The 26,272-nt window shown below is 38.1% G+C and overlaps 1 protein-coding gene across 3 annotated transcripts in view; it reads right to left on the reverse strand.

Moving 5' to 3' along the window:
- Positions 1-546: 546 nt before the first annotated feature.
- The window catches only part of SUCLG2 (succinate-CoA ligase GDP-forming subunit beta), a 458,258-nt gene continuing 432,532 nt past the window's right edge, over positions 547-26,272 (reverse strand). Inside the window, exons 12-13 of one of the 3 annotated variants that reach the window (XM_054695406.1) lie at positions 9,098-9,145; positions 606-631 (exon numbers count right to left, since the gene is read on the reverse strand). In XM_054695406.1, the coding sequence (XP_054551381.1) occupies positions 9,117-9,145 (29 nt within the window). In that variant the 3' untranslated portion in view covers positions 606-631; positions 9,098-9,116. Of the gene's footprint in view, positions 632-9,097; positions 9,146-14,551; positions 14,590-26,272 lie in introns of those variants that run through there. The other 2 variants (XM_054695429.1, XM_054695410.1) reach the window with 2 other exon arrangements.

Here is a 26,272-nt window from a genome sequence, read left to right on the forward strand (position 1 = left end):
TAGACAAATGGGGACAAACCTACTTTAAAACTACCAATAGTTTTCCTATTAGAAAGATAAAAAGCAGTCCTTCAATGGGACTTTTGATTATGCAAAGGCAAAATATTACTGGAGTGACCAGCAGTCAAATTGAAATTACAAGGCATTAAACTACTCTGCATGATATTGTAAAAATTTATCTTATTCTGTATTAAATTATTCTACTGAGGTTTTTGTTTCATTAAGAAGTGAGCACAGAAAGTGGAGGAGGTGGATTAAGTGAGGGAGGAGAGTTTGCTTCTCTTTCCTATTGGGGTGGAAGACTAATCTCAGAGGCTTGAGAACATCTAAATTCCAAGTACGCAGAGCACAATTAAAGGCATTACTGGTAGGAAACATGATCAAAAACTTTCCTGTAAAATCTTAACTTTCTACCTTCCAGAGCTTTTGATCTTTTTGGAAATGTAAGACCTACAAAGCACAAGCTTCTTGTTAAGGAATACTGATGAGCTAAGATTGCAGGGATCTGCTTTTCAGAAATAACTTGAGAGATTAAAATTCACTTACATTTAGAAGGCAGGGCAGAAGAATGTGTGTGTCTCCTTCCTCATCATCTGAAGATATCTTCTGTATCCGTTAGGGAGGCATTTAGCTGCAAGTAATAGAAAACCCAGTTAAGAATGGCTTATGCAGTACTGACGTGTATAATTGCATAAAACAACAGGAGACTGCTGTCACAAGTTTAGGAATTCAATGACGTCACCAGAATTCCATCTATTCCTTTCTTTCCACTCTGTCACCCACAGCATGATGGGTTTTGGTATTTGGATTTGATGCCTCTTGTTTACAAAATGGATGACAGTTTCTGACATATTTGTATTCAGAGAATAAAAGGAAAAGATGCAAAAACTTTCCCAGAACTTCCATTCTCATCACTAGCACTTTTCTATGGTCTATGACATGGATGCCCTTGATTGAAAGAGCGACAGATAAAATAACTTATTCTTTTTTCAATCTTTTGAGGAGGTCGGTCAGGGTTACAGGACTTAGAAATGACTCTTTCTAGCCAAACAGTATGTCTCTCATTTTTCCTTGTGGCTCTGATGTTTATATTACAGTTTTTGTGCCATCTGTGGTTGTTTCTTTGCTCCCCAAAGTTGACGCAGAGCATCTCTATTTTTCTATTTTTGTCTCATAGGTCCAGAAACTTATTTTAAAATTTTTATTTTTTAAGAGAAAAAAAGGAAACAAAAATACAGTGAAATACCACCATCCATTATGCCCCCTCCATCCCTGCTCCCAATTCACCTCTCGGAGCCTCTGTTAGGTTATCAATGTTCACTAGTTTATTTTTTAAATTTTTTATTTATTTATACAAACACTGGGTACAGTCAGAAGCATGGGAGAGTGAGAGAATTCACCAGAGCCAGAGCAGAAAGCAGAACAGGCAGAATGACAAAGTACACTGCTGAGGGGAGCAGCGGGCCACAGGAGAGGTCTGCGCGCCATGTGGGACCCTCGCTGGTGCCCAGGGATGGAACTGTGCTGCAGAAGCTGGGGCAGCTTCGCAACCCAGCGCTCAACTGCTGCACCACCGGGGGGGGAAGAGGGTGGGAGGCTGTGGGGTGGGGGGCTGTGAGGGGTAGGGGGTGGGGGCCCACTAGTTTATTTTTTAATTTTGCTTTGTCTGTTTATCCCCTTTATTTCCTTATATTGCACATATAGGTGAAATCCTTCAAAATGTTTTTATCTTTTTAATTTCACTTTAATTCAGATCTTTTATTTTTTTAATTGGGTTGTCATTTTTTAATTGGTTGTTTGTTAAAATAGATGAGTGTTTTATATACCATATTACCCTTTTATCTTATGTATCATGTGCAGATAGTTTCTCTTTCAGTGGGCTTTCTTTTTATTCTGCTGACATTTTTTTTTCTGTTCAAAAGATTTTAATTTGATGTTGTCCCAACTGTTTAGTACTGTTTTCATTTCCCTTGCCCTTGTAGGCAAGTCCCAAAAGACATCTGTATCTTTGAAGTCATGGCAAGTGTCATGTATGTTTTCTTCCATGTATTTTTGGGTTTGGGGCTTCACAGCCAAGCTTTACTCTAGTCTAAATTTGTTTTTGTATGTGTAGTTAGAGAGAGTTTCAGTTTCACTGTGTGGTTGTCCAGTCTTCCCAACACCATTTGTTAGATTTTTCTTTTCTAATCATATGGTCCAAGTTCAGACATAAAAACACATGAAATTTGGTAACTTGAAATTTTCAAACAATCACAAATTTGCTGATGGTTTTATAAGTCAGAAGTACAAAGGAATAGACAAATCACTGGACAAGATAACATCAAAACATTTCTTTCTCCTATAATATAATGGAGATTATGGGATGGGGCAATGACTCATTCCCACAGTGTGAATTAACCCCCAGTGACCAAAATTATCTTTTATCTTGTTCTCTTGCTATATTTACCTCAGAACACTAAGCAGAAACAACTCCTAGAGAATTGCATCCTGGAATTGGTGCTGGAAACAACATACGCACGAGGAGTAGCCATATCAGTGTTTCTCAAAGTTTTTGATGATAGCCCCCTAAGCATCTCTTTAGATATATTTTTCTGAATTAGTCCCCCCCTAAAATATTAACAGACAGAAATACTGAACAGCTGCTTACAAACTATGTACAGTACACACATCACATATATCTGCATAGACATTATAGATAGTCCACTCAAATATATATCTGTATATGCAGAGATAGAAGGAAAAGCTTTAGATGTGGGAATGCTGAAAACAAGCCAAAGGCTAGGAGATTGTTAGGCATGCAACAAGGCCTGAAATCGTGAGCAAGTTAGCTGGTGTCACAGGAGGTGATGGACAACAGAAAATAATTCTCGAATGTGGTATTTCTCAGATGCTTCATTCAGGGTCCTCAATACAGGCTCAAGAGTACAAATTGTGACAAACAGGGAATTCACAAAGCAGAAGTGAAATCATCAAGCAGTGGTGGTTTGGGTGATGCTTTCCAATTTCTTAACCTTTATTTTTTACTGATTAAAACAAGTGTTTGCAGGTGAGAATAAAAGGCAGTCCATCTAAATAATCTTTACCAATATAGATATGAATCCATATAACTTCATACTGGACAAGAACAATTTAACTTGGGTAGATAAACTGGATACCTACTCAAGCAGCACCTGAAAAACTATGAGTAAAAAATGACTGAGTCAGGAGGACTGCATGAATTATCATGTTACCTCTCATCTGAGAGTCTAACTGTAAGGAAAACACCTAGAGGCCTGGGCATGAATAAAAGTTGCTGTGTTTTTACTTTTTTCCAAAATGGTTATAATCAATTTTGCTGACACAACTACTTAAGAGGTTAAAGAGGAACAGCACCATGTTGGTGAGAAGACAAACCCACACCTGCCTAATACACTGGAGAAATATGCCCAGATCATTCACCCATGTGAAAGCAATCTTTCTAATGCCTGCAAGGTCGGTGAGACCTCTGTTAAAAACAAACTAAAAGAACCATTGAGTAAAAGCAAATACACCAGGGTCATATTACATATTTAACCAACATTTCATACAAAATTATGTAATAAAAATGAATGTGAAACCCATAAAGACCTCTTTCATTTGTTCTATTATTTCATGCCCTTTAGAATAAATTACACTTTGAGAAATACACACACACACGCACTGAATGGGATATTTTTAAAGAGGTGTAGATTAAAACTAATTAACCTAAGTTAGTGTGTCCTAAAACAGACCAAATAGGTTTGTCTTGATCACATGGAATCCCAGGGTGCAGAATAGTAGCTGATATAGAGAAGATACTTTAAAAAAATATTGCCAAGTAATTAAATGGACCGAATGAGATTCTGGTAATATTTTGGTATCCTTCCTGTGATGAATAGCATCTCCTCTTATCACTTAGCCTAATTCAATTCAGTTTGAACAAAGCTGTATTTTACAAAATAAAATGAGGGGAAATTGAGTCAAAAATGTCAGTTTCAATGAGATCAAAACACAAAGGCCAAGCAACACCCTTAACAACTAGGATAAGGATGTCCTTCCAGCAGGCTGGAAAGCAGGCACCACTGAGTCACCAAAACAGAGCTCCTGATGATCATAAATTGTTTCAATTCACTTCTCATTTTTCTATCAGGAAATACTTAACCTTGGCTTATTTTTTTATCACTTTATTTACATGTTTCCTGCAAGACTGAAGCATCGATTTTCCTAAGAGATAATGTTAACAGAATCAATAAGCCACGATGGGCATGCATCAAAATACCATTTCTTCACCCGCAACTCGGGCAGGAGGGACTGCAGGCAGACAGCCTGTGCTGAAATCTGCCCAGCTCCAGTGATTTCCAAGGCATTGGGAAGGTACCTTTGCTTATAAATTATGAGTGAGCTTGAGCACTTTGATGACCCAGATAGCATGCCAAATACAGTGCAACTGAGAACTCCTTGGGGAGTCTGGAAGCTACAGTCATATTTGAAAACTATCTTTAAATATAGTGTGGGAGAGGCAGGCAGGGGCAAGGATCATGCAAAGAATCAGCTCCTTTCTTAGAATCCTATTTTGAACGATGGGAGCAAATAGGAACAAACCTTCTGCCAGGTGGTCTTACCTTACCTTACCTTTGAGAAGCTTCCAGATTGAGGACCTCTAACATAGGCAGTGAGAGGGAGCAAGCCAGCACAGTGTTTAAAGATAAGTTCGCTGGACGTGCGGCTGAAGCTGGGTTATAGGGGTGCTACAGCCATCCAAGGAAAGTGGTTAATAGAGGACAGGTCACTGTCTGGGTTTTCATCCGTGGGCACAATATCAAGACCACCCAGGCTCAGGGAACAATGATAATTGGGGTTTATTTAACAAACAGGGGAAACAAAGTGTTCGTAAGGCCATAGCGGCTGTCTATCTCACCCCAGATAGTGTCCAGAGTGTCCAGAAGTCCCATACAAAAGGCTGCTCGCTCAAAATGGCACCGTCCCACCAGCTAGGGTAGGGAGCTCAAGGCAGCCGGCCAGCAGTGGGCTGGGATCCACCTCACACGTGGCCACGGAAATGACGCCGCATCAGCCCCCAGCAACAGTCTGAAGGTCTGAAGGTCGGGGCAGACAGCACCGGACATTGGACCTGACAGTATGGAGGCAGCACCGCTGACCCGCCTGGTCCCGGCAAAGCTGTTCAGCTTCTCTTCAGAGCTCGGCTATTGGTGGCGTCTGTGGAGGCAGGAACCGATGGGAGAATGGGAGTCTGGGCGTCCCAAGCTGGCTCCTGCCCTGCTTTATGTCCTCTTTCAGGGTCCCCACTCTAGTAGATACCTGCCCGATTGAACCTTGTCAATTCTAAGTGACCGGCTGGACCATTTTCACCTACTGGCGGCCGAGAGAGGGGTTGCCCACAGGCCGAAATTTCTGGTGTGGGCGGGAAACTACTGCGGTTCTCCAATTGGTTTCCGCTGTGCAGGCGGAAGCGGGGAAATGCCAGTTTGCCCTGCAGTCCTCACTGTGGGGCCTGGTTTTCAAGGTCATATTTCCTCCTGTCTTTGTTTGTTGTTTTGTTTTGTTTTTTAAAGATTTATTTATTTATACAAGCACTGTGCACATTCAGAAGCGCAGGACGGTGAGAGAATTCACCAGAGCCAGAGTGGGGAGCAGAGCAGGCAGACTGACAAAATACACTGCTGAGGGGAGCAGCGGGCCGCAGGGGAGGTCTGCGCGCCATGTGGGGGGCAGCTGGGGATCAAAATGGCGCTGCAGAGGCTGTGGGCAGCTTCGCAATCCAGCGCTCAACCACTGCGCTACTGGGGAGGCCCCCTCCAGTTTTTGTAACCAGTGGCTAAAGCCACAGACTCTCACAAGTGGTGCCCCCTGGAGGGGGTTGCTGGAGAGAATAGATAACTCCAGGGAAAATGCTAAAAAGTATCGCTTTTTTTTTTTTTTTTGAGGGGGGAGCATCCATAAGAAATAGAAGTAACTGCAGAAGGGGACTCAGTTGGATTCAATCTTCCAGATTCAATGTTTTTGGATTGTCAGCATTTGGGGTCAGCAAATTCTGGCCCCCACAGCGCCAATCTTCCAGAAGGCTATTCTGGGCCTCTGAAGGTGGAGACCTCCAGTAGCCAACCTAGGAGAGGAAAAGTTTGGAGGCTTTGCAATTAGCAGAGTGACTGAATCTGTTCCCTGTATTGCTGCTGTTACAGACTGGCGAGAAGGCAAAGACACGGGCCTGGGAGCCTCGCTGAGCTGCCTAAGTGTGGCTTTTTCGGGTCGTTCAGCCCCTGCAGCTGCTATCTTGAGTGTCGCTTGTTATAGTGTTGTGCTGGGGCATCTCAGCAGCTCATGGAGGATCTCCTGTTTTGTTTTCTGCTGTCTTCATGAGTTGTAACCTAGCCTAGAGTCTGGCTGCTGAGTGCTCCAGGTCAGCAGAGGCAGGGAGATGGCATCTTGGACACATGGCCTATTGTCCCAGAGAGGAGCTCTGCATCCTCAGTGGTGGGAAGATGCCATTTTAACTGCTTTTGTTTAGGGCTGAAAAACACTGGACATGGCTTTGGGTGAGGTAAACGCAATTTCTGGCCTCAGTAACTCTTTGTTTTTCCCTGGTTTGTTAAATAAATCCCTTTGTTGTTGTTCTCTGAGCCTGAGTAGTCTTGCAATTGTGTGCATGGGTGAAGAACTCAGAGTGACTGGTAAACTATTTGGGCAGTGTCCTTGCCAGTTTTAGTGCCCCTTGATTGCTGTATCATCTCTAGACTCTTCCGCCACCCTGGCAAGCACCTTGCCACCCTGAAAACCCACCGACCAAAGCAGATCCTCTCATTTTATATGCAAGGTCTCGACACCGTTACAAGATAGATCTCTGCCTTCAGCTCTCTGAAAGAAACAAACAGGGCACCCCTGAAGGACATGGGGTGGTATCCTCTCCCACCCAAGCTGATGGTCATTTGTTTACCCATGGTCCCAACTCAAGTACACTAGTTTCCCTGGAGAGTTCTCAGAATCTACAGATGCCCATTTCACTTTAGACCTACTGGCAAATGGATCAAGGCAGGGAAGGTGGTAGTTAAATAATGAGAATCCATATTTTCAAATGTTCCAAGAGATTTTTAATAGGATGCTTTTGCTAATGTTTCTCAAACATGGCTGCATATTATGCAAATTATGAGAAACAATATTGATACCTGTGTCCCACTTTGGATTAGGGTTTCTGTGTTGTGAAGGGCTAACTCAGCCCCCATCAGATAAATGGCCTAGCAGTCTTCCCTCCCAAGAATCAAGTTCTCAGATATTGCCAAATGTCTCCAGGGAGACAAAATCCCCTGCCCATCTCCCCCACCTCCTGGTGGTAGTGAGTAGTCATCTTATTTCTTCAGGCTCATTTCAATGTTCAGTTTTTTCTTATTTCATTTCCACTATATCAATCCAAGTCCTTATAAATCCCTCGTCACTTTTGGCCAATGTGCATATCCTCAATATACATGGGCACATGTGTTTCAGGAAGATACCAAGTCCAGATTCTGGGCTGCAGACCAACTGGCATATATATCTTATGTTACACATTTACAGCCAAATTTTGTATTTGTACTGACATAAAGAAATAGTTCACAGAAGGAGGAAATAGACTACAATAATAAGTAATGAGGTTATCAAGTTTTCAAAAAGCAAATGAATAGAATGAAGAACTTTTTTTTCCTTCACCAATTTGGCAAAATGGATTCTTTCCTTAAAAATCTCATGTTAAGCAGTACCATTGTGAAATTTGAAATTGTCATTGTGAAATTCATATTTTAGAAGAGGAGAAACAAACACTGTGTAAGATTACACATCGACGCCATAATTTAGGTAGTCCTAAATCCATAAAAGGAAAAAAGGAAGGTCACATGTGGTGGAGCATCTGGGGTAGCACTTTAGGGCACCATAGCAGGACACAGTGGGAGAGGCATTTGAGCATAAAACTGATGCCATTATACTTGGCTGGTAACATAAAAATTGATTTTGACATTCAGGAAAGTAATTTGTCAATATATGTCAGGGGTTGTAATAATGTTTATTTTATCCAACATTTAATAATATCACTGAAAATACACCCTATCAACACCACTGCTAGGACAGTATAGGAAGGAAATTTCTAAAACACTACATAATATCCCACTACTGCAATAAGTTCCTAATATTTTATAAAACTAGAAGCTACTGAATTATCAATGAAATAGGACAGTTGGGTAAATCCTGATATATCTACTAAAGTGAGGAGATTTAAAGAAAAATAAATATTATGAATGTGCTCATAAATGCTATATTTAGGAATAGGCAGTTAACAAAGATTGAGAGACAAATTCAAGAAAATAGTAATAATGACTGTGCAGCAGGTGGCTTTGTTAGGGATATTTCCTCTGTTTTTTCAAAGTTGTCTTATTCACTTTTCAAACAAATTACTAGAGGAATGCTCCAAACTTTTTTTTTTTTTTTTTTTTTTGCATAGAAGTACTGGGGTGTAGGTCAGAGGAGGGGGGCTGAGAGGATTCACCAGAGATAGAGTGGGGAGCAGAACAGGTGGATTTAGTAAAATACACTGCTGAGGGGAACAGCAGGCAAGACAAGGGAGGTCTGCTGTGCCATATGTGGGTTAGCTCCCTGGTCGGGGATTGAACTCAGGCTGTAGCGGTGATAACACTGAGACTTAACCCCTATGGCACCAGGGAGGCCCTGTTTCAAACTTTTGATTCTGCTTTTTGCTCTAATTTTTAACCTATGCAATCCAAATCTGATTCTTCTTTTGAGACTTGCTGCAAATACTGTTTCTTTTTTTAAAGATTTATTTATTTATGCAAACAAGAACTGGGGCTTGGGCCAGAGGTGCAGAGTATGAGAGGATTCACCAGAGACAGAATGGGGAACGGTACAGGAAGATTGACTGAAACACACTGCTGAGGGGAGCAGCGGGCGAGATAGGAGAGGTCTGCTACACCATGTGGCTAGCTCCCTGGCCGGCCAGGGATCGAACTCCTGCTGCAGAGGCTGCAGATAGCTTTGTAGTGCTGTGCTTGACCCCTTGCGCCACCAGGGAGGCTCCTCAAATATTATTTCCAAGCAGCCTTACCTGACTATCTTGGTCCTGGTCATAAGTCATTGCTTTCTGCCCATTGTTCTGTAAAACATTTTTGACATCCTGTTAGGGACTAAATTTGTACTCCAAAAGTTGAAATCTTTAACCCCTAGTACTTCAGAATTTGATGACATTTGGAGATATTGCCTTTTAAAGAGGTGATTTAGTTCAAACGAGGTTGTTGTTGGCAGGGAGGGGAGCCCAGATACAATCTGACTGATGTGCTTACAAGAAAGGGCAAATTGGACACATAAAGAGATACTAGGGATGTGGGCACTAAGGCAAGGCCATTTGAGAACACAGTGAGAATGTGGCCGTCTGCAAGCCAAGAAGAGAGGCCTCAGGAAAAATCCAAACCTACCAACACCTTGATCTTGGACTTCCAACCTTTAGACTATAAGGAAACAAAATTCTGTTAGTTAAGCACTCAGTCTATGGTATTTTGTTGTAGCAGGGTACACTAATATCTTACTGCAGTTCTAATAGAATTATATAGCAGTATGCTTATCTTTCTTTTCCACTAGCTAATCTGCATATCAAGCATAGGGGTCTGCCTTATTCGCCTTTATAGCTCATTCCAATATCTTTTACAGTTCTCTATACCTAAATGTGATTCAATTACTATTGGCCAAAATGAATTTTCTGAACTTTTTTTTTCCCTTAACCAATCTGGGAACACGGTGTCTACAGAGTTTAAACACATAGTGTCAAAGAATACAAACCCCTAGTTACAAGATGATTATGTTCTAGTGATGTAATGTATAGCATGGTGATTATAGTTAATAAGACTGCATTATAACCTTTAAAGTTGCTAACAGAGTAGGCCTTAAATGGTCTCAATACTATGCGAGGGAGGTATTAGGCAACACTGCGGTGTAAACATTTTGCAATATATAGTGTATCAAATCAACCTGGTGAATGCCTTAAACTACACAATGTTATAGTCAATCATATTTCAGCAGACTGGTGAAAAAAAAATTTAAACAAGCAAAAAAAATAATTACGAGAAAAAAATTATGAGCTCAAAGTGGGAAATTCATATTTCACAAAAACGACAACTAATAATCAGTTAGTAGAGATTCTCTAAGGAGAATATTCAATACTATTTCTACTCTGAAACACGCACATATAGTAATTAGGCAACTGTGAGGTCTATAAAAAGTTGGTATTACTTTTCAGGGAGTTTCAAATTCTCTTTCTAATGTCTATATAGTAACACCATATATGCATTTTCAAAGGTATAATTTGTCAAATAATCTGCTCTGATTTCTACAGTTTGAAAATTCATTTTGGAATATGTTCTACTTTTGATATAAATGGTTATATATTTTGCACACATTTTTGTTCTCCAAGGGTACTGTTGGATTCAAATAATGATATCTTTTATCTTGGTGTTTAAAATATTCTATGTTCTTGCATTTCAAAATCTGGTCCATGCATCAAAAGCTTTGTCATCATCCGGGTGTTAGTTAGAAATGAAGATTTTTGAGTCCCACTCTGACCTACTGAATCATAATTTGTCTTTTAAGGAGATCTCTGAATGATTGGTGTGCTCATGAAATTTTGAGAAGCGCTGCTCTGGAATATGGGCTCTCAAGATTAAATGACATTTTCAACTTTTTCATCTTTTCAATTTGTCTGAAGGGATTAAAGAGTTAGAATTTACCACAGTTAGAACCATTGCTGTGGTAAAACTCTTTATGGTCTTTGCTTTATTTTTAGGTAAAGGTAAGGACAAGCAGCAGGGTCATTTTGAATTTAGGAAGTGCATCTAGTTTAGATTCTCTGGATTTATCTGTAAATTGGAGACAGTGTCCTAGATAGCGGGATGGATGGTGGAAAGAAATCCAGTGTCCTTTAAATAAATCACAAAGACAATAAAGAAATAGGTGAAGGCACAAATAAAAAAAAAAAAAAAACTCCTCAGACTCGTCCTGAAATGACTTAAAGCCAACCTAAATATGACAGTTCAATTTTAAAACAATGGGAAAGTTCTGAGTTTCAAGGGTAATAATCAAGGTGATTGCTTGAGATCACCTTTCTTTAACCTGAGATTAGTCAATTGCCTTTAAAAATTTTTTGTACTCTATTAGCAGTTGTACATAAATATTGCAATGGATATGAACAAACATCTCTATGATCCATAAAGACAAAATATTGGCTCTTTCTTTCCCCCCTACCTTCAGGCACTGATTTTCACAGAAGAATTCAATTGTATTTATGGCTCATGAACAAACATGATGGTAAAAATGCTTTGTGGATATAAAAACATTACTTCCCAGGGGTTTAAAGCTGTATTCTAGACATTATCTCATTAATTGCAGCCCTAAATCTTTCTCATTGATTTTTATTTTTTTGGAACCAACAAGTTCACTATTTCTTTGCATATGAGGGAACGGGTACACTTCAGCTAGAATTTGAGATCTTAAACGTTTTTAAAATGTTATGTCTCAACTGACAATGATTACTGGAGTGACTTAAAAAAAAAAAAAAACACAACAAGATGACCTAACAGTGTATAGTGCATTTATTTATTTATGTGTGAACTAGCCAAAAGTTCTGAGGATGTCTTGGAAAGATTGTATCAGGAATGTAAATATTTGATTAATGTACCTTGACTGTATCACCAGGAAAGATGTGTCTGATATTAGAAATGAACAAATGTATCATTTTGGAAGATGAAAAAAATGCTAGTATACTTTATTTAAAAAGCTGTATGACAAAATAATGCAGTGATCATTAGGAGCCAGTAAGGGTTAGCCACGAACAAGGTCATTTCAAACCAGTCACTTTCCTGATTTGGTTAGAATTACCAGTTTGGCAAAAGGAAGGAATGCACAGACATCATAAAATTCAACTAATAATCATAACTATGATTCACTAAGGACTTCCCACGGGCCAGAGACAGTAGATGGCACTTTATAAACATCTCATTTGATCTTTTCAAAACTGGATCCAACCACTATGGAGAGCTGTGTGGAGATTTCTGGACCTACTAAACATAGAGCTTCCATATGATCCAGCAATTCCACTCCTAGGTATTTACCCAAAGGACACAGAAACATCAATTCCAAAGAACACCTGCACCCCTATGTTTATAGCAGCTCTATTTACAATAGTTAAGCTTTGGAAACAGCCCAAATGTCCAAAAATAGATGACTGGATCAAGAAGATGTGGAACATATACACCATGGAATATTACTCAGCATTCAAAAAAGATAAGCACATGCATTTTGCAGCAACATGGATGGCACTGGAAGGGATCATGCTCAGCGAAATAAGCCAGAAAGAAAAAGAAAAATACCGGATGGTCTCACTCATAGCAGGAATCTAGAAAACTTAAATAATGGACTGGGAAAATGAATAACTATAAGAAAGTGAAAATCAAAATCAACAAAAAACTATGAACCAGAGACACTCTATGGGGGGTAGAGGGCGGGAGGGGAGGGATTGGGGTCAAAATAAGGGGGTTGCAATTGTATGGGGATTACAAAAATAAAATTTATTATAAAAAATAAAAAAATAATAATAATCCAAAAAAAACTGGATTAGACAACATTTGGGGGAAGAGACCTCCATTAGCTGGACAATAAAGAAAGATTGCTCTGTAAAGTTGTCATGTAAGTCAGGATCTTACAATTTAGAATAAACCAGCTATGCTTTGGGTATGGAGAATTGTAGCCACACAGAAGGAAGACCTGAGGGTAGGAAAGATCATGAAGCGTTTGGAGAACTGAAAGATACTTAGTGTGGCTATTACGTTGAATGGGAAGAGTGAGTCTGATGAGGCAGTTAAGATAAAGTCATGTTATTGATCTTAAAATTGGTCTTCAGAAAAATGGAGATCTTTGAAAGATTATAACCAAGGAAAAATATGGCCCAGTTAAACTCTTTAAAACAGCACAATGGCCCCCAAACTTATCCTGGAAGCCATGTTTTAAGGAGGAATATCCAAGAATTTATCTCACTTTTCTTGTATTAACTACATTTTAGGGTAATCAAATAGTGCTCATAGAAAAAGTTCTTTACAGAAGAATTTCAGTTATTTAAATGTATGTGAAGTGATAGAATCATAAAAACACTATTTCACAACCCCAAATGAACTCACTCTCTGAGATACCAGATAACAATCATGAACAGGCAAAAGTACTAGATGAAAGGTTGGGCAGGCCCGTTAGTATGCAGGGATAATAAGGCAGTCACTTCTTGAATCCACTAATCAAGTGTAGCAGCAATGATCTGATGTAATATGAATAATATAGAGACAATATAGGAAGTACTTTTGTCAAAAATTTGAATGAGAAATTCTTCAAGTTTTTATAGTTAATTTAGAGTTATAGGGATTCTAGAAGCTAGAAAGAGAAGTTAAACACAAAGATATGAATGCAAACAAACAAATCCAGAAAACCACATTGTTTCTGAAACATCCTGTAAGATAATTGATCCAGTTTTTTTTAACACATCAGTAGTATGGAAAAATAAAGCTAGAGACTTAGGAAACACAACAATGCAAGATATTTTGTAGACTTTGTCTCTTGATTCTAATAAACCAATAATAGTAAAACATTTCTTTAAAATGTGGGAACATTTGATTGGTGGACCAGACATTAGAGGATACCATGGAACTGTCAATAATGCAGGAGGGCTAATAGCATCATAATTACATAAAAAATCCAGACAGAAATGCATACAAAATATAGATGTGAAATGACAATATGTGGGGTATCTTCTCCAAATACTAGGATGAGGGATGGTGAAATAGATACATGAAGCAGTCATCGCCAACTCTTGATTACCTTGGAATTTAGAAAGATTGTCTGTGTTACAAAGGTACAAGCATTTAAGTAGAGAAACGATACGTATAGTCTACGTGGGGAAACAATGGTAGCTTGGATTGAGGGGAAAAGCATATGGTAGGTCCTTAGTAAAGATTTTGCTAAGTGAAGCAAAGAGAATGATGTGATTTAATCATAATCATTGTTTTTATTTATTTTTTTCAATGTGTGGGCTTTATTTGAATCCTGTTTCAATCAAACCAACTGTAAAAAGTTATTTGGGGACAATTAAGGAAAGCTGAACATGATATTAAGGAATTATTCATTTTATTTTGTGAACATTGTGACATGGTTATGATTTTTTTTTGTATTTTTTTATTTAAATTTTAATAACAAAATAAAAGAAAGTAGAATGTACTCTCTTTGAAAACCACATTAACTTAAAGCAAAATTTAATAGGTAAAGGGTTCCTAGACTTGGGAAGCCCAGAATTGTTCATGCTGTACTGTGTTCAAAGAACATTATGGGTACATGGGCTCTTTGATGAAAATGGTTGGTGTTAAGAGTCCTGAATTTGTAATTATTGCAGTGATAGTTTTCTCAAATTATGTGAAAAACAAGTATGTAAATCATTGACCTTGCTCCTACTTGATTTACCTGATTAGTTTGTTTGCTTTCATATCATTCTACCACTTCACAAAGGGGATCTCTCTGTAATACACAAGAGGAAAGCTGTTTCAGTGTATATTCATGTACATAAAAGCAATAACCTCTTACACAAAGCTTCAACATAATTTTCTTAAATATACATTATTTGACTCAAATTAATATTTAATATTCTGGGTTTGTCCTTTATCCACTCCATTCAATGGAGAATTCAAATGAGTACTCTTAGCTTTGTTTGGCCAAATCTTTGTTTAATGGTAACGATGTTTGGAAACAAACCCAAACACTATGGCTAGACTAGAAGCTGGGAAAGGCACTGCCACTTTTTCCTGGAGAGACTGACTCATTTGGACTCATTTCACGAAAGCAAGCTTGGCTATTCTCCCAGAGGTCAGGCTTGAAATTTTCACTTTATTGAATTGTTGATTCTGGGAAAGGTCTCCTGTCTTGTATGTGCTGTATTTCAAAAACCATTTAGAAACCAAGTGGTAGAATTAGAAAAACACCACTTTTCAAACCCCAAATGAAATAACTGAGTCAGATAACAATCTTCACTGAACAAAACTACTAGATGAATGGTACTAGAAAAAACTACTAGATGACCAAGGTTCAGGTTGCAGAATTTCTATAAGGAAGGTGATCTCAGGACCAGAGGGAAGCTACTACACAAGGTGACATGAGCCAGCTGTTCCCAGTGCAGGAGCCCCAGGGCGAGAGAGCAGATTGGTCATCCGAGTCTTGTTGATCTTGAAGATGAAAGACTTATGCTTAATGATTTTGACTGCAAACCTCAGACCTGGCAATGTCATCCCTTGAGAATTCATTCTGGTTGAATCAAGGTAGAAACAGTTCAAACATTCAACCATAAAGGAGTTGCTTTATTAAGACGTTAGATCCGCACAATGGCTCACATCCTATTAAAAAAGAATACAGGACAATATGCACTGAATTTAAATGATGTCCATTATATATTTAAGTGAAAAAAGCAGGTTAATCAGCAGTATGCATGCTAGAATCCTATTTTTATATAAAATGGCATATTTTTACATGGAACATTCTGAAAGAATTTGCACTAAAAGGCCAGAGGTGTTGCAAGGGGATAGTATTTCTTGTGTACTATATCCTCCTTTGCTTAAACAATTTGTTAATTTTCTAAAAATTTCTCCTTGTACAATTTAGAAAAGGTGCACAATTGCCTATTGTGTCAAATCTACATCTCTACACCTCTGAAAAAGAAATGCTATATTGGAAAGGTCAACAGAAAAATGATTCTTTTAAATAAAGGAAAAAGTAGGTTCTAACTTTTTTTTTTTTTTTGAGGTTTCTTACCACACTGGTTCTATGGGATATCAAGAAATGTTTTCTTTTGATTTTAGATTGGGAGGAGGTTTGTCTGTGCTTAATATTAGAAACAACCTTGGAATATTAAGTTGAAATCAGTTTCTTCTTGCAAAATTTCTCAGCATATTGAATATATTGATTATAGTTACAGCAAGTTTCAAGAGAAAGACTTTTTGGTCCTAGAACCCTTTTCTCTCTCACACAGTGATAACTCACTGGAACATAGTTTGGGATCCCAACACAACGAAAAATTTCAGAGGTAATAAATGAGCTCTGTTTTGGTGTGGTCGAGTGTTGTGAAGCAGCAATTACCTTCATTTTCCTTTATTTTCCTTTTCTTCACTTGTAAAATGAGGGCAATATAACCTAATGATGTATATTTATGAAGAGCAGTTAACAACTTCTGTTTGTGGAAGGCCCTTCATTCTCTGAAGCAATGTTTTTTGCAGTTGCTATTGTTGATGTTTCAAAAGAAATGTTTCTAAAACTGTTCTGGAAGCCTGAAGTATCCAATATGAGGTAAAAATGTTTAATAACATTGCCGTGTTAGCAAGATACTATCATCTAATCCAGAGGTCAGCAAATTTATTCTGCAGAGTCAGATAATTATTGTTTTACATTTTATCGGCATTCAGTCTCTGTCAGTATTATTTAAGTCTTTGTTAGTATGATTGTCCTTGATAAAACAGGTAAAGTGAGGAGCGTGGCGTATTTTTTACAAGCTGTGCTTGATTTTCAGAACAGTCAGTGGCTGGATTTGACCAATGAGCTAAGACACCAAGGACTGGTTTTTGACATGGAATTCACAGAATCCGTATAGTTTTTCATGTTTCCATAGAGAGCAAGATTCCATCTCTAACCAAGTTGACATCATTAACATTAGGATAAATGTACATCTGCCATCCTCTCCAAAAAAAAAAAAAAAAAAAAAGAAGAAGAAAATGATGGGAAAATACCCTAAATGGTTATGAGAAACAAGGGAACATGTACACTAATTTAAATCTAATGAAACCAAATTAAGGTTGTTTTGCTGATTAAAATTAGAAATGTTTGGTAATTCATGCTAGTAATTTGGAGGAGGACAGCTCTCTAAGTGTATTTATTTTTAACATCATTACTTATCATTTGTGAGGGGAACGATGCATAAAAATTGTTGTCTCAATTAATTAAAGGAAATAAGTTCCTTGAGGGGAAAAAAATGTAGCGTTTTGGAAAAGCTCTTTAGTCTGCTGACAGGTACCAATGTTTTAGGTGCTGAATTTATTAAATATTGGCTATTTAAGCAAATTAATAAAAAATGTTAAATCACTGACTTTTTTCATTTAAAGATGCTTCACATTTTAACATTATAAAATCTGAAGTGCAGACTCACAGTTTTTAAACTCATATCTTCAAGTCGGAATTCCCTCAGTCTCTACCCTTGCTCTTCCTTAGATGCATTTTATTTTGTGTTTGTGTGATAAAATCAGTTGATTACTGGGCTGGTATTCCAGATTTCGATGGCATCAAATGCTACAACCATTTCATATCTGTCAACATGTACAGTCAGAACATATGTCAAAAATTGAGATGTTTTGAGAAAAAACTGAGTCATATTGCTCGTTCCATTTCATTAATGTGAATACAATTATTCATATGACCTAACTGTAAGGACTTGGATTTTCATTCACCTGTAATATGAAGTCTAACCACCCTTCTACTGCTCAGGGCCTTCCAGCACCAGGCCTTACAACACTTCTGCCCACCTCCTATTGCAAACTCTGCTGCAGTCCATCATTGTTCTCCAAGAAAACTGTACTGTCTGGCCAGTTGGTGTTTATTCCTCTCCTTTGTTTATTAAATCTTGTAAATCTTTCAATGTCAACTCAAGTCCCCATCCCCCAGAAATCTTCATGGATGATCCATTCCCAGAGTGATTGTTTCCTCTAATGATTTCCTGAAGGTGTGGGTCATGTGTCACTTAACAAATATCACCTTCACATTTTTTTAAAATACTTATAGCAAGTCTACAATTTGATGAGTTTGGGTATCTGCATTGTATTTGGGTACTATATAGTGGCTATATCATTACTATTACTAAATTTGAGGTACTGAACATATCCATCACTTCCAAAGGTAGTCTTGCATTTGTGTGTGTCTGGTAAGAACACTTAACATGATATGTACCATCTTAAAATTTTAAGCACACAATGTCATGTAAACTATAGGCATTATGTTGTGCAAATATTTATAAATAACTCATATAACTGGAGCTTGAGACATCTACATCCAAAAATCTAAATCTAAATTATTTAACTTTGGGTCCACTTATATAAAGTAGAATCACACAATATGTGTCCTTCTGAGACTGGTTTATTTCACTTAGCATAGTTGTCCTCCAGTTTTAGCCATATTATTACAAATAGTAAAATTTTCTCCTTTTAAAGAATTTTCTTTTTTTTTTCATATACACCACACTTTCTTTATCTATTCACCTGTTATTGAAAACTTGGGTTGTTTACATGCCATGGCTATTGTAAATAATGCTGCAATGAACATGGGGGTGAAATTTGGTTTTTAATGGCAGTGTCTCATCTCAAAGTTCTAGAAGGCAGGAACAATCACTTATAAAGTTGCACCATTGGGATCCAGCATATTGTCTGCTAATTATTATTATTATTATTATTATTATTATTATTATTATTATTTTGGAAAGACTGTTAAATGAATAAAAGTGTTATTTAACCCAATGAGATTGTGAAGATCATTATCAGCAATAAATATAAATATGGTTGTTATTGTTCATTTTGTGTTAATTTGACCAGGCTAAGGGATGCCCAGTTGGCAAAACATTTCTTGGTGTGTCTGTGAAGGTATTTCTGGAAGAGGTTACCATTTGATTCAGTAGACTTAATAAAAAAGAGATCAGTCTTCCCCAAGGTAGGTGCACATTATCCAACCTGTTCTGGGTCAGAAGCTAACAAAAAAAGGCAAAAAGGAAGATCAAATTCCCTCTCTCTTCCTGAGTAAATATATCCACGAATGCTTGCCCTTGGCTATTAGAAGTCCTACTTCTGGGGCATTTTGACTCTGAGACTTACACCAGAGCCCCCTGATTTTCAGGCTTTCACCTTCAGATGAGGAGTCACACCATTGGCTACCTTGGTTCTCAGGCCTTTGGATTCAGACTGAATTATAGCACCAACTGTTTTCCTTCCCCAGCCTGTGGACAGCAAGCAGAACTGGCCCCCTTGGTTTCCATAACCACTGAGTCAGTTTCTATAACCTTTCTCTCTCTCTTCCTCTCTCTCTAATAGAGTGATTTAGCTGAGTTTTACATTTATTAAATGATAGTACCATCTCATGATTTTAAATTCCAAAATGAGTTTACACACATACATATGATCTCAATGAAATGAGTATTTCAAGTGAAAATTGCAAGATTTAGATAATCTAAATTTCAAAATGATATTATAGAATAAGAATTTATACATAATTAACCCAAGAATTTGTTTCTAGAGCACTAGAACAGTTCCAATTGAAAATTATTAAGGATAAAGAAATAATATTATACAAGAATTTGTAAGAAAAATCATTAACATTGTTTTCAAAGTTCAAATCTATGAACAAAATCATTTGAAGTAGGTAAGCTGCTGTCCAGATAATTTATGCAAAGAAAATAGCTATCAATGAACAATCAGGGGAAATGGATGAGGGGTGTGGAGAGCATAGTATGTTGTGACCAGGGGTTCACACTAAACAACAATCACACCATTTTCTACTTTGTTTTTTCTCTTGTTATGGGTCCCAAAATTGTCTGGATGAATCTGATCGGGAAAAACTATATTTGTGACATAGGATTTTTTGTTTCAAAAAGTTGTTCCTTAACCAGGAAAAATTAATTCATTTCTAGATTTTTCACTTCATTTAATGATTGACCAGAAAATTTATCATATTTCTTATATGTTATAAAAACAAGAAGTTTCACCCCTCACTGAAATAATGTGCCATTTATTGATGTTACTTTTCAAAGAGCCACACCATTATGACATGCTTCAGATGGTTCACCAGCCACATAAATATACAATGCATACATCTTTATTTCTGGAAAAAAAAAATCATAACATCCTGCAAGGACGTTATGCATGGAGTAGGAAATCCATGATTGATTCATTGCCACTTTCCATCAAGAAAGAGAGGCAGATTAATTATAATAAAGTAAAAATCAAAATCAACAAGCAACTCTAAACCAGAGACCCACTACAAGGGGTGGGGTGGGGAGGAGAAGGGAGTAGGATCAAAACAAGGGGAGGTGGGAATTGTATGGGGACTAAATATATAAAATAAAAAAAAGAGAGAGGCAAAGTTTCTTAACAATTTTATTCTTCCTAAAGTAACAGATTGCAGGGTGGTCCAGAAGCATCTGGAAATTGTTTAATTCATGGGCAATTGGTGAGCTCTGATTTAGCAGGTATTTCTCCATCTTAATGTCCTTATCCCCAGAGAACCAAATGGGAGAAAGTTGTAGCTCTGAAAAGGATAATGCAGAGAGGTGGAAAAAGGCAGGCAGGCACAGGAAGAATAGTAATTTAATAATTTAGACACGTTCTCCAAAGCTGAAGGGCCGACAGTCTGCCCACGTTCCATCGACCTAGAGGCAGGAGCAAGCCGAGGAGGACATTCTGGGAAGTTGACTGAGTCCCTCTGAGAAAATTCTGATCAAAGAAACAATTAAGGGGAGCTTCCAAGGGTCAAAATGAAGTCAGTCCTCTGTTCTTTTTACTTTAAAGAAATCATCCAATTCAGACTTTTTGTTGGAATATATGTTAGCAATTAAATATGTATTGCCTAGCTGAGCAGAAACTATAATTCTCTTTTAACCTTCTAAGCTCAGGTTTCTGAGTTTAGTTTAAATCATAGGATGTCACTAAATATAAGTTCCACACTTATATTGTGTGGAAGGGATCTGCTCAGACCAGCCTTCCTTCCCAAGGGCTGGCACAAGGCATGATATAGAATATGTGCTTAAGGTGAATCTATTAATCAGTGAATTCAAATCTTCTTGCACACATTATGCAACACATTAATAAGTAAACTTTAAGACGGGAAGAATATCAGATAAAAATGATTTGATTCTGGGGGCCTCCCTGGTGGCACAGGGGTTAAAGTCTCAGTGCTATCAAGCTATCACCAGCCCCTGCGGCATGTGTTCGATCTCTGGCCAGGGAGCTAACCCATATGGCACAGCAGACCTCTCCTTTCTCACCTACTGCTCCCCTCAGCAGTGTATTTCAGTAAATCCACTTGTTCTGCTCCCCACTCTGTCTTTGGTGAATCCTCTCACCCCCATACCCTTGGCCTACACACCAGTTCTTGTATGCATAAATAAATAAAACAAATCTTAAAAAAGATTTAATTCTGTGTCTTTTGGGTAAATACCTAGGAGTGGAATTGCTGAATCATATAGAAACTCCATCTTTAGTAGGTTGAAGAATCTCCACACAGCTTTCCATAGTGGTTGGACCAGTTTGCACTCCCACCAGCAGCGCAGGAGAGTTCCTTATTCTCCACAACCTCGCCAACATTTGTTGTTGTTAGTTATTTTAATACGTACCATTCTCACTGGTGTAAGATGGTATCTCACTGTAGTTTTGATTTGCATTTCCCTTATTACAAGTGATGTTGAACATTTTTTCATATGCCTGTTGGCCATTTGCATTTCCAGATGGTCTCACTCATAGCAAGAATTTAGAAATACCATGTAAAGGACCAGGAAAAAGATTATAATCATAATAAAGTAAAAATCAAAATCAATAAGCAACTATAAATCAGAGACACACTATTGGGGGAGGAGGGAGTAGGATCAAAACGAGGGGGCTGGGAATTGTATGGGGACTATAACCCAGATGAAAATGCATACATTGTGCGAAAATGAAAAAATGATGTAAAAATACATAAAATAAAATAAAAATGCTAAAAAAAATTCAATTCCCCACATTTTGCAGAATAGGAAATTGGGGGTCAGAGAAGCTAAAAGACAGACATAGAAACACACAGTATCAAATACAGGGTAGAAGAAAAGGGAAAATTTGAAGTCAGGTTTTCTAACACCAAGATTAGTGCTATCTTACTACTTTATACATAGTGATGAGGGTTTAGCAATGTCACTTTATGTTCCAGTTGTACATATGTTAAATCTTTATATTCCAATTGCCCATAGATTAAAGAGTTTTTGGTCCTTATCAGCTGACCTTGATTTTAGAGATTTAGGGTATGATGTGAAACCAAAATCCACTGACCAGTTATCTGTAAATGTCAGAATATAGGGTATGGAGCCTAGAGCTCCCCTGCTAGGTAGGCCAGGAAAACATTACATATATATCCTGTCTTGCCAGGAACTGCACTCCACTCACACTGGCTGAAAGAGGCTTCAGGAGAGTATGAGTCTTCAGGAGAGGATTCGGCTTGGCAAAGTAGAAGAGGTCAGAGGATACAGGACCTCATGTGGCATATCTAGAAGTTAGACTTTTTCTCTTTTTTAGTAACTCAATATGAAGCTACTGACTAGTTTCATCTTGGGAGTAGCATGATCCTAGAAAACTTACTTGGGCAACTGCTTGCAAGTTGGAGCCTAAGTAGGAGCTAATGCAGGGACACACAGACAAAACTATCAGGCCAAGTATTCCACAAGAGCTGCTTCTCCAACAAGATCAAAAGTGCCTTGAGGCTGCTCTTATGTCATATTCAACTCAGTATCATATATTTGGCATATAGTAGTTGCCCAGTAAATATTTTATTAAATGAATGAGCCCAGGATATTTGTGTGTGTGTGTGTGTGTCTGCTTTTTCAGAAGGAATATACTCCTAAGTTAAGTCGTGAAGGCTGAAAATCTCAATACCCTCTTTTGAACAATAAATTAGATTTTTAATTATTTAAAGGAAAAAACAAGTTCCAAAGTGAAATCAAAAGGTATTTTTACTACTGAAGTACAGCTGTTAGAAACAAATCTTTAACTACGGTACATGAGAGGAGGTGACCAAACCTGATTTACTTAGAACAATCTAGATTACAAATATATTTAGACTTCAAAATCTAGCAGAAGTTACTCTAGACTGATTGCTGATCACACCCAAGGCACTATACTTAACATTTTCTAGGCTTTTCTAACTTAGATTTTTTTCAATACCCCACCAAATAGGGACTGTTATCATCCCCACCTTCTCAGGTGAGATAGAGGGGGCAGCGGAAGATCAGGGAAGTTAAGTTTCCCAAGGCCACATATCTAGGTAAAGTTGCAGAACTAAAACCTGACCCATACCCAGATATCTGACTGCTTAGCCTATTCTCTTTAACCAGTTATGGACTTGGCAAATAATAATGATGTCCTGCACTTGACGGTACTTAGCTGCTCCTGAGTCTCAGTCTTTTTTTTTTTTTTTTTAAGAGTTCAAGTAACATTGTGAGGTGGGAAAGGCATGTTTCCTTAACTTTGACAAGTTATGGGACTTGGGATAGACAGAATGACAATCTTGAAGAGGGCAAGCAAAAGAACTGCAGACCAAATCACAGTTGTGTTACTTCCTGGCCATGTGACCCTGATAACAATTTCTTAGCCTCTTCTGAGCATCAGTATCCTTATTTGCACAATGGAAGCACTACAGTGCTTGCCACATAGAGTGGTTAAAAGAATTAAATGTGACAATACATGCAGGGACCTAAGGGGCCTACTACATTACTGTTCAACAAATGTTAGATAGTAGCAGTGCTCCCAAATGATTAACTGATAATAAATGTAGAGTAAAATAAGTTATTTCAATTTAATTCTACCCAATCCAATTTATTTTAGCTACTGATTACTGGATATCCAGCAGATATTCAAGGTACACATGTCTTAATTCCATTATACTCTAATTTGTCTAATTTAATTCACAGTTTTGTGTTAAGAAGACAGCATGTTATATTAACAACTTACATATATCTGGATGGCTTTTATTGTTGCGCGAGTGTACTTTTTTCTTTCTGGTGTTTTCCTCACTATCACCCTCTTCTTGAACATTGCTGGACTTCCCATCTTTTCTTCTTTCTTTTATCTCTGGAATCTATGCCTCAGGGCACTGGCACTTGGGAGCCCAAGGGGCATTGCTTAGCCTTTCTCATGACCCCTATAATAAGAAACCAGTGACCCTGGTAATTTTCATTTCAAGGAGTGCAGTTTTTTGAAAGCTTTGCAATGAAAAAAGCTCTAAGATGGCTATCCATGTGGGAATGAGAGTGGATCACAACTAAGAAATGAGTCAGAGCTGGCTGCAGTCTCCTGCTTGATGGGAGCTGAGAAACACAACTTTTGAAAACAACTGCAGAGATCTATAGCAGCAGATTTTCGGTGGACTCCTCCTAGCTAAAAGGCTTCCAATTGAATGCTTTGGTCTGTGCAAGTTTGTTTAAGATACATAATTTATAAAGGGTACGTAGCACCATTCCTGAATAACTTTTTACTCCCCACTGGCTCAGAAGGATTAGATGGCTTGACAGCTTGTCACACGAGGAACACTCTGGAAGTCTGGCATCATCACACTTTACGGCCTGGGAAGGGTCACTACCTACTCATCCCCTTTTCTCCTTGGTTGTCACTGTACAATACCTCTAAAAGTATGCATTTCCTGCAAGTAAACTTCTTACCTCTCTGCATGCAATTACAAGCAATCTGAAATAATGAGAACATTTCCAAATCAACCACATTTTCATCCACTACCATTATGCCAGGAAACAGGAACTAACTTCCACTAACTCTGTTTATTGCATAAGAAAGGGAAAGGGAGACTAAAATGGTAGGGCATAAATTTAGCACTGCTTCTAAGTACTTTTGCTTGTGATGACATAAGCAAGAAAGCTATCTCCTTAGACTCCATGAGGTTGCCCCAGATTATTTGTCATTCCATTGCCTGATGATGACATAATAGTCAATTTGGAGGTGATTTATGGCCCTCCAGGCAGGACTGATAAAAAGTAGCTGCACAATAGGGGTTATTTTGGGGAGGCATTGTTATGGCCCTAACCTGCCCCAAATATCCTTTTCTTAGCAAGCTCATGATTTTTTTTTCTTCAGTTTGACAATACCAGTCCCTTTAAAACAATCTGTCAAATTAAGCCAGAAGACAAACATAACTTCATGACCTGAAAAAGTTTATATTCTGGTCAGCCAACAGCCATTACAAACACATGCCCTGATGGTGGCAGATCTCTACCTGTTTATTAAACTTTGGGCGCCGTCCTCATTCTGGGTCAAATATATCAGAAGCACATGGAAACAATGAGAAGGTGGCATTAGCTGCTGCTGAGAGCAATATTCACTTCAGAGCTCAGCTCAGGGCATGCCATCGATAGAATCCCTACAATAACTCTAAATGGTAGATTCCCTTATTATCCCCACTTCACCCCAGTTTCTTCATCTGTAAGAGTCTCTACATTAAAGCAGCAGCAGAAATAACAATATCAGTGCAAATAATAGCAAGGGTTGGCTTTTAGAAACATTTACTATAAGCTTGCCCCTCTGATAAATGATTCAATTCTCATTTTCACCATTTCTTTATCCCTGGCCATGCTGCTCTAGGTATCATTATCCTCTGCTTTCAGACATGAAGATTAGGAGTTGGGAGGTTAAGCATGTGCTGAAGAGAACACAGTACGGAAGTTAGGGGAAGGACTTGACTGCAGGCCTGTGACCCCATGGATAACAACTGGACATTTGCTTGCTTAGAACAGCTCTCAGGAAAGGCTCCTCAGTAAAGTGTGGTCCACAGGAACCACACAACAGGAGAAGCCATATCAAATGCAGATTTTAGTTACTGGAAAAGATAAAAGCTCTGACTTCCTTAGAGTGACCTTTGACGACTTGTTTTATTTGATTAAATCCACTAAAATCTGAACTCCAACATCAAGGAGAATTACCTGGCAGTTTTAATACCCTGTGGTCACCTGGTTAAGGACAGTTGCCAAAAAAATGGAGGCTGATACCTTTGATGGGAAACAGTGTTAGAGGGACACATAACATGTACTAATTTTGCCTCTCTACAGGAGTTTTATCAGCCCAACTAGCATGAAATAAAGCTTTTCTAAGAGTTAGACAAGGACATTTTCTTTGGCTGATTGGAACTGCTCACTTTTAGGAATGAACAAAACTTAAAATTACCCGCCATGGTACTTAGAAACACTTGTATACATTATCTTAGTTAATCCTAAAGACAGCTCTAGGAGACAGGTTCCCTTTATCCCCCATATTTGCCTGTCTTTGGAGACCTCACCTATTTTTTTTTTTTTTTTACAAAGGCTATACAGGAAAGTAAAAATTGCTCGTGTGTGTTGAGCATTTGAACAATGCATTGTTCTCAGCCTTCAAGGTGGGTTGTG

The sequence above is a fragment of the Talpa occidentalis genome, unplaced genomic scaffold (assembly GCF_014898055.3).
Source record: "Talpa occidentalis isolate TD23 unplaced genomic scaffold, MPIMG_talOcc4v2.1 talOcc4.10, whole genome shotgun sequence".
In the NCBI taxonomy this organism is placed as follows: Eukaryota; Metazoa; Chordata; class Mammalia; order Eulipotyphla; family Talpidae; genus Talpa; species Talpa occidentalis.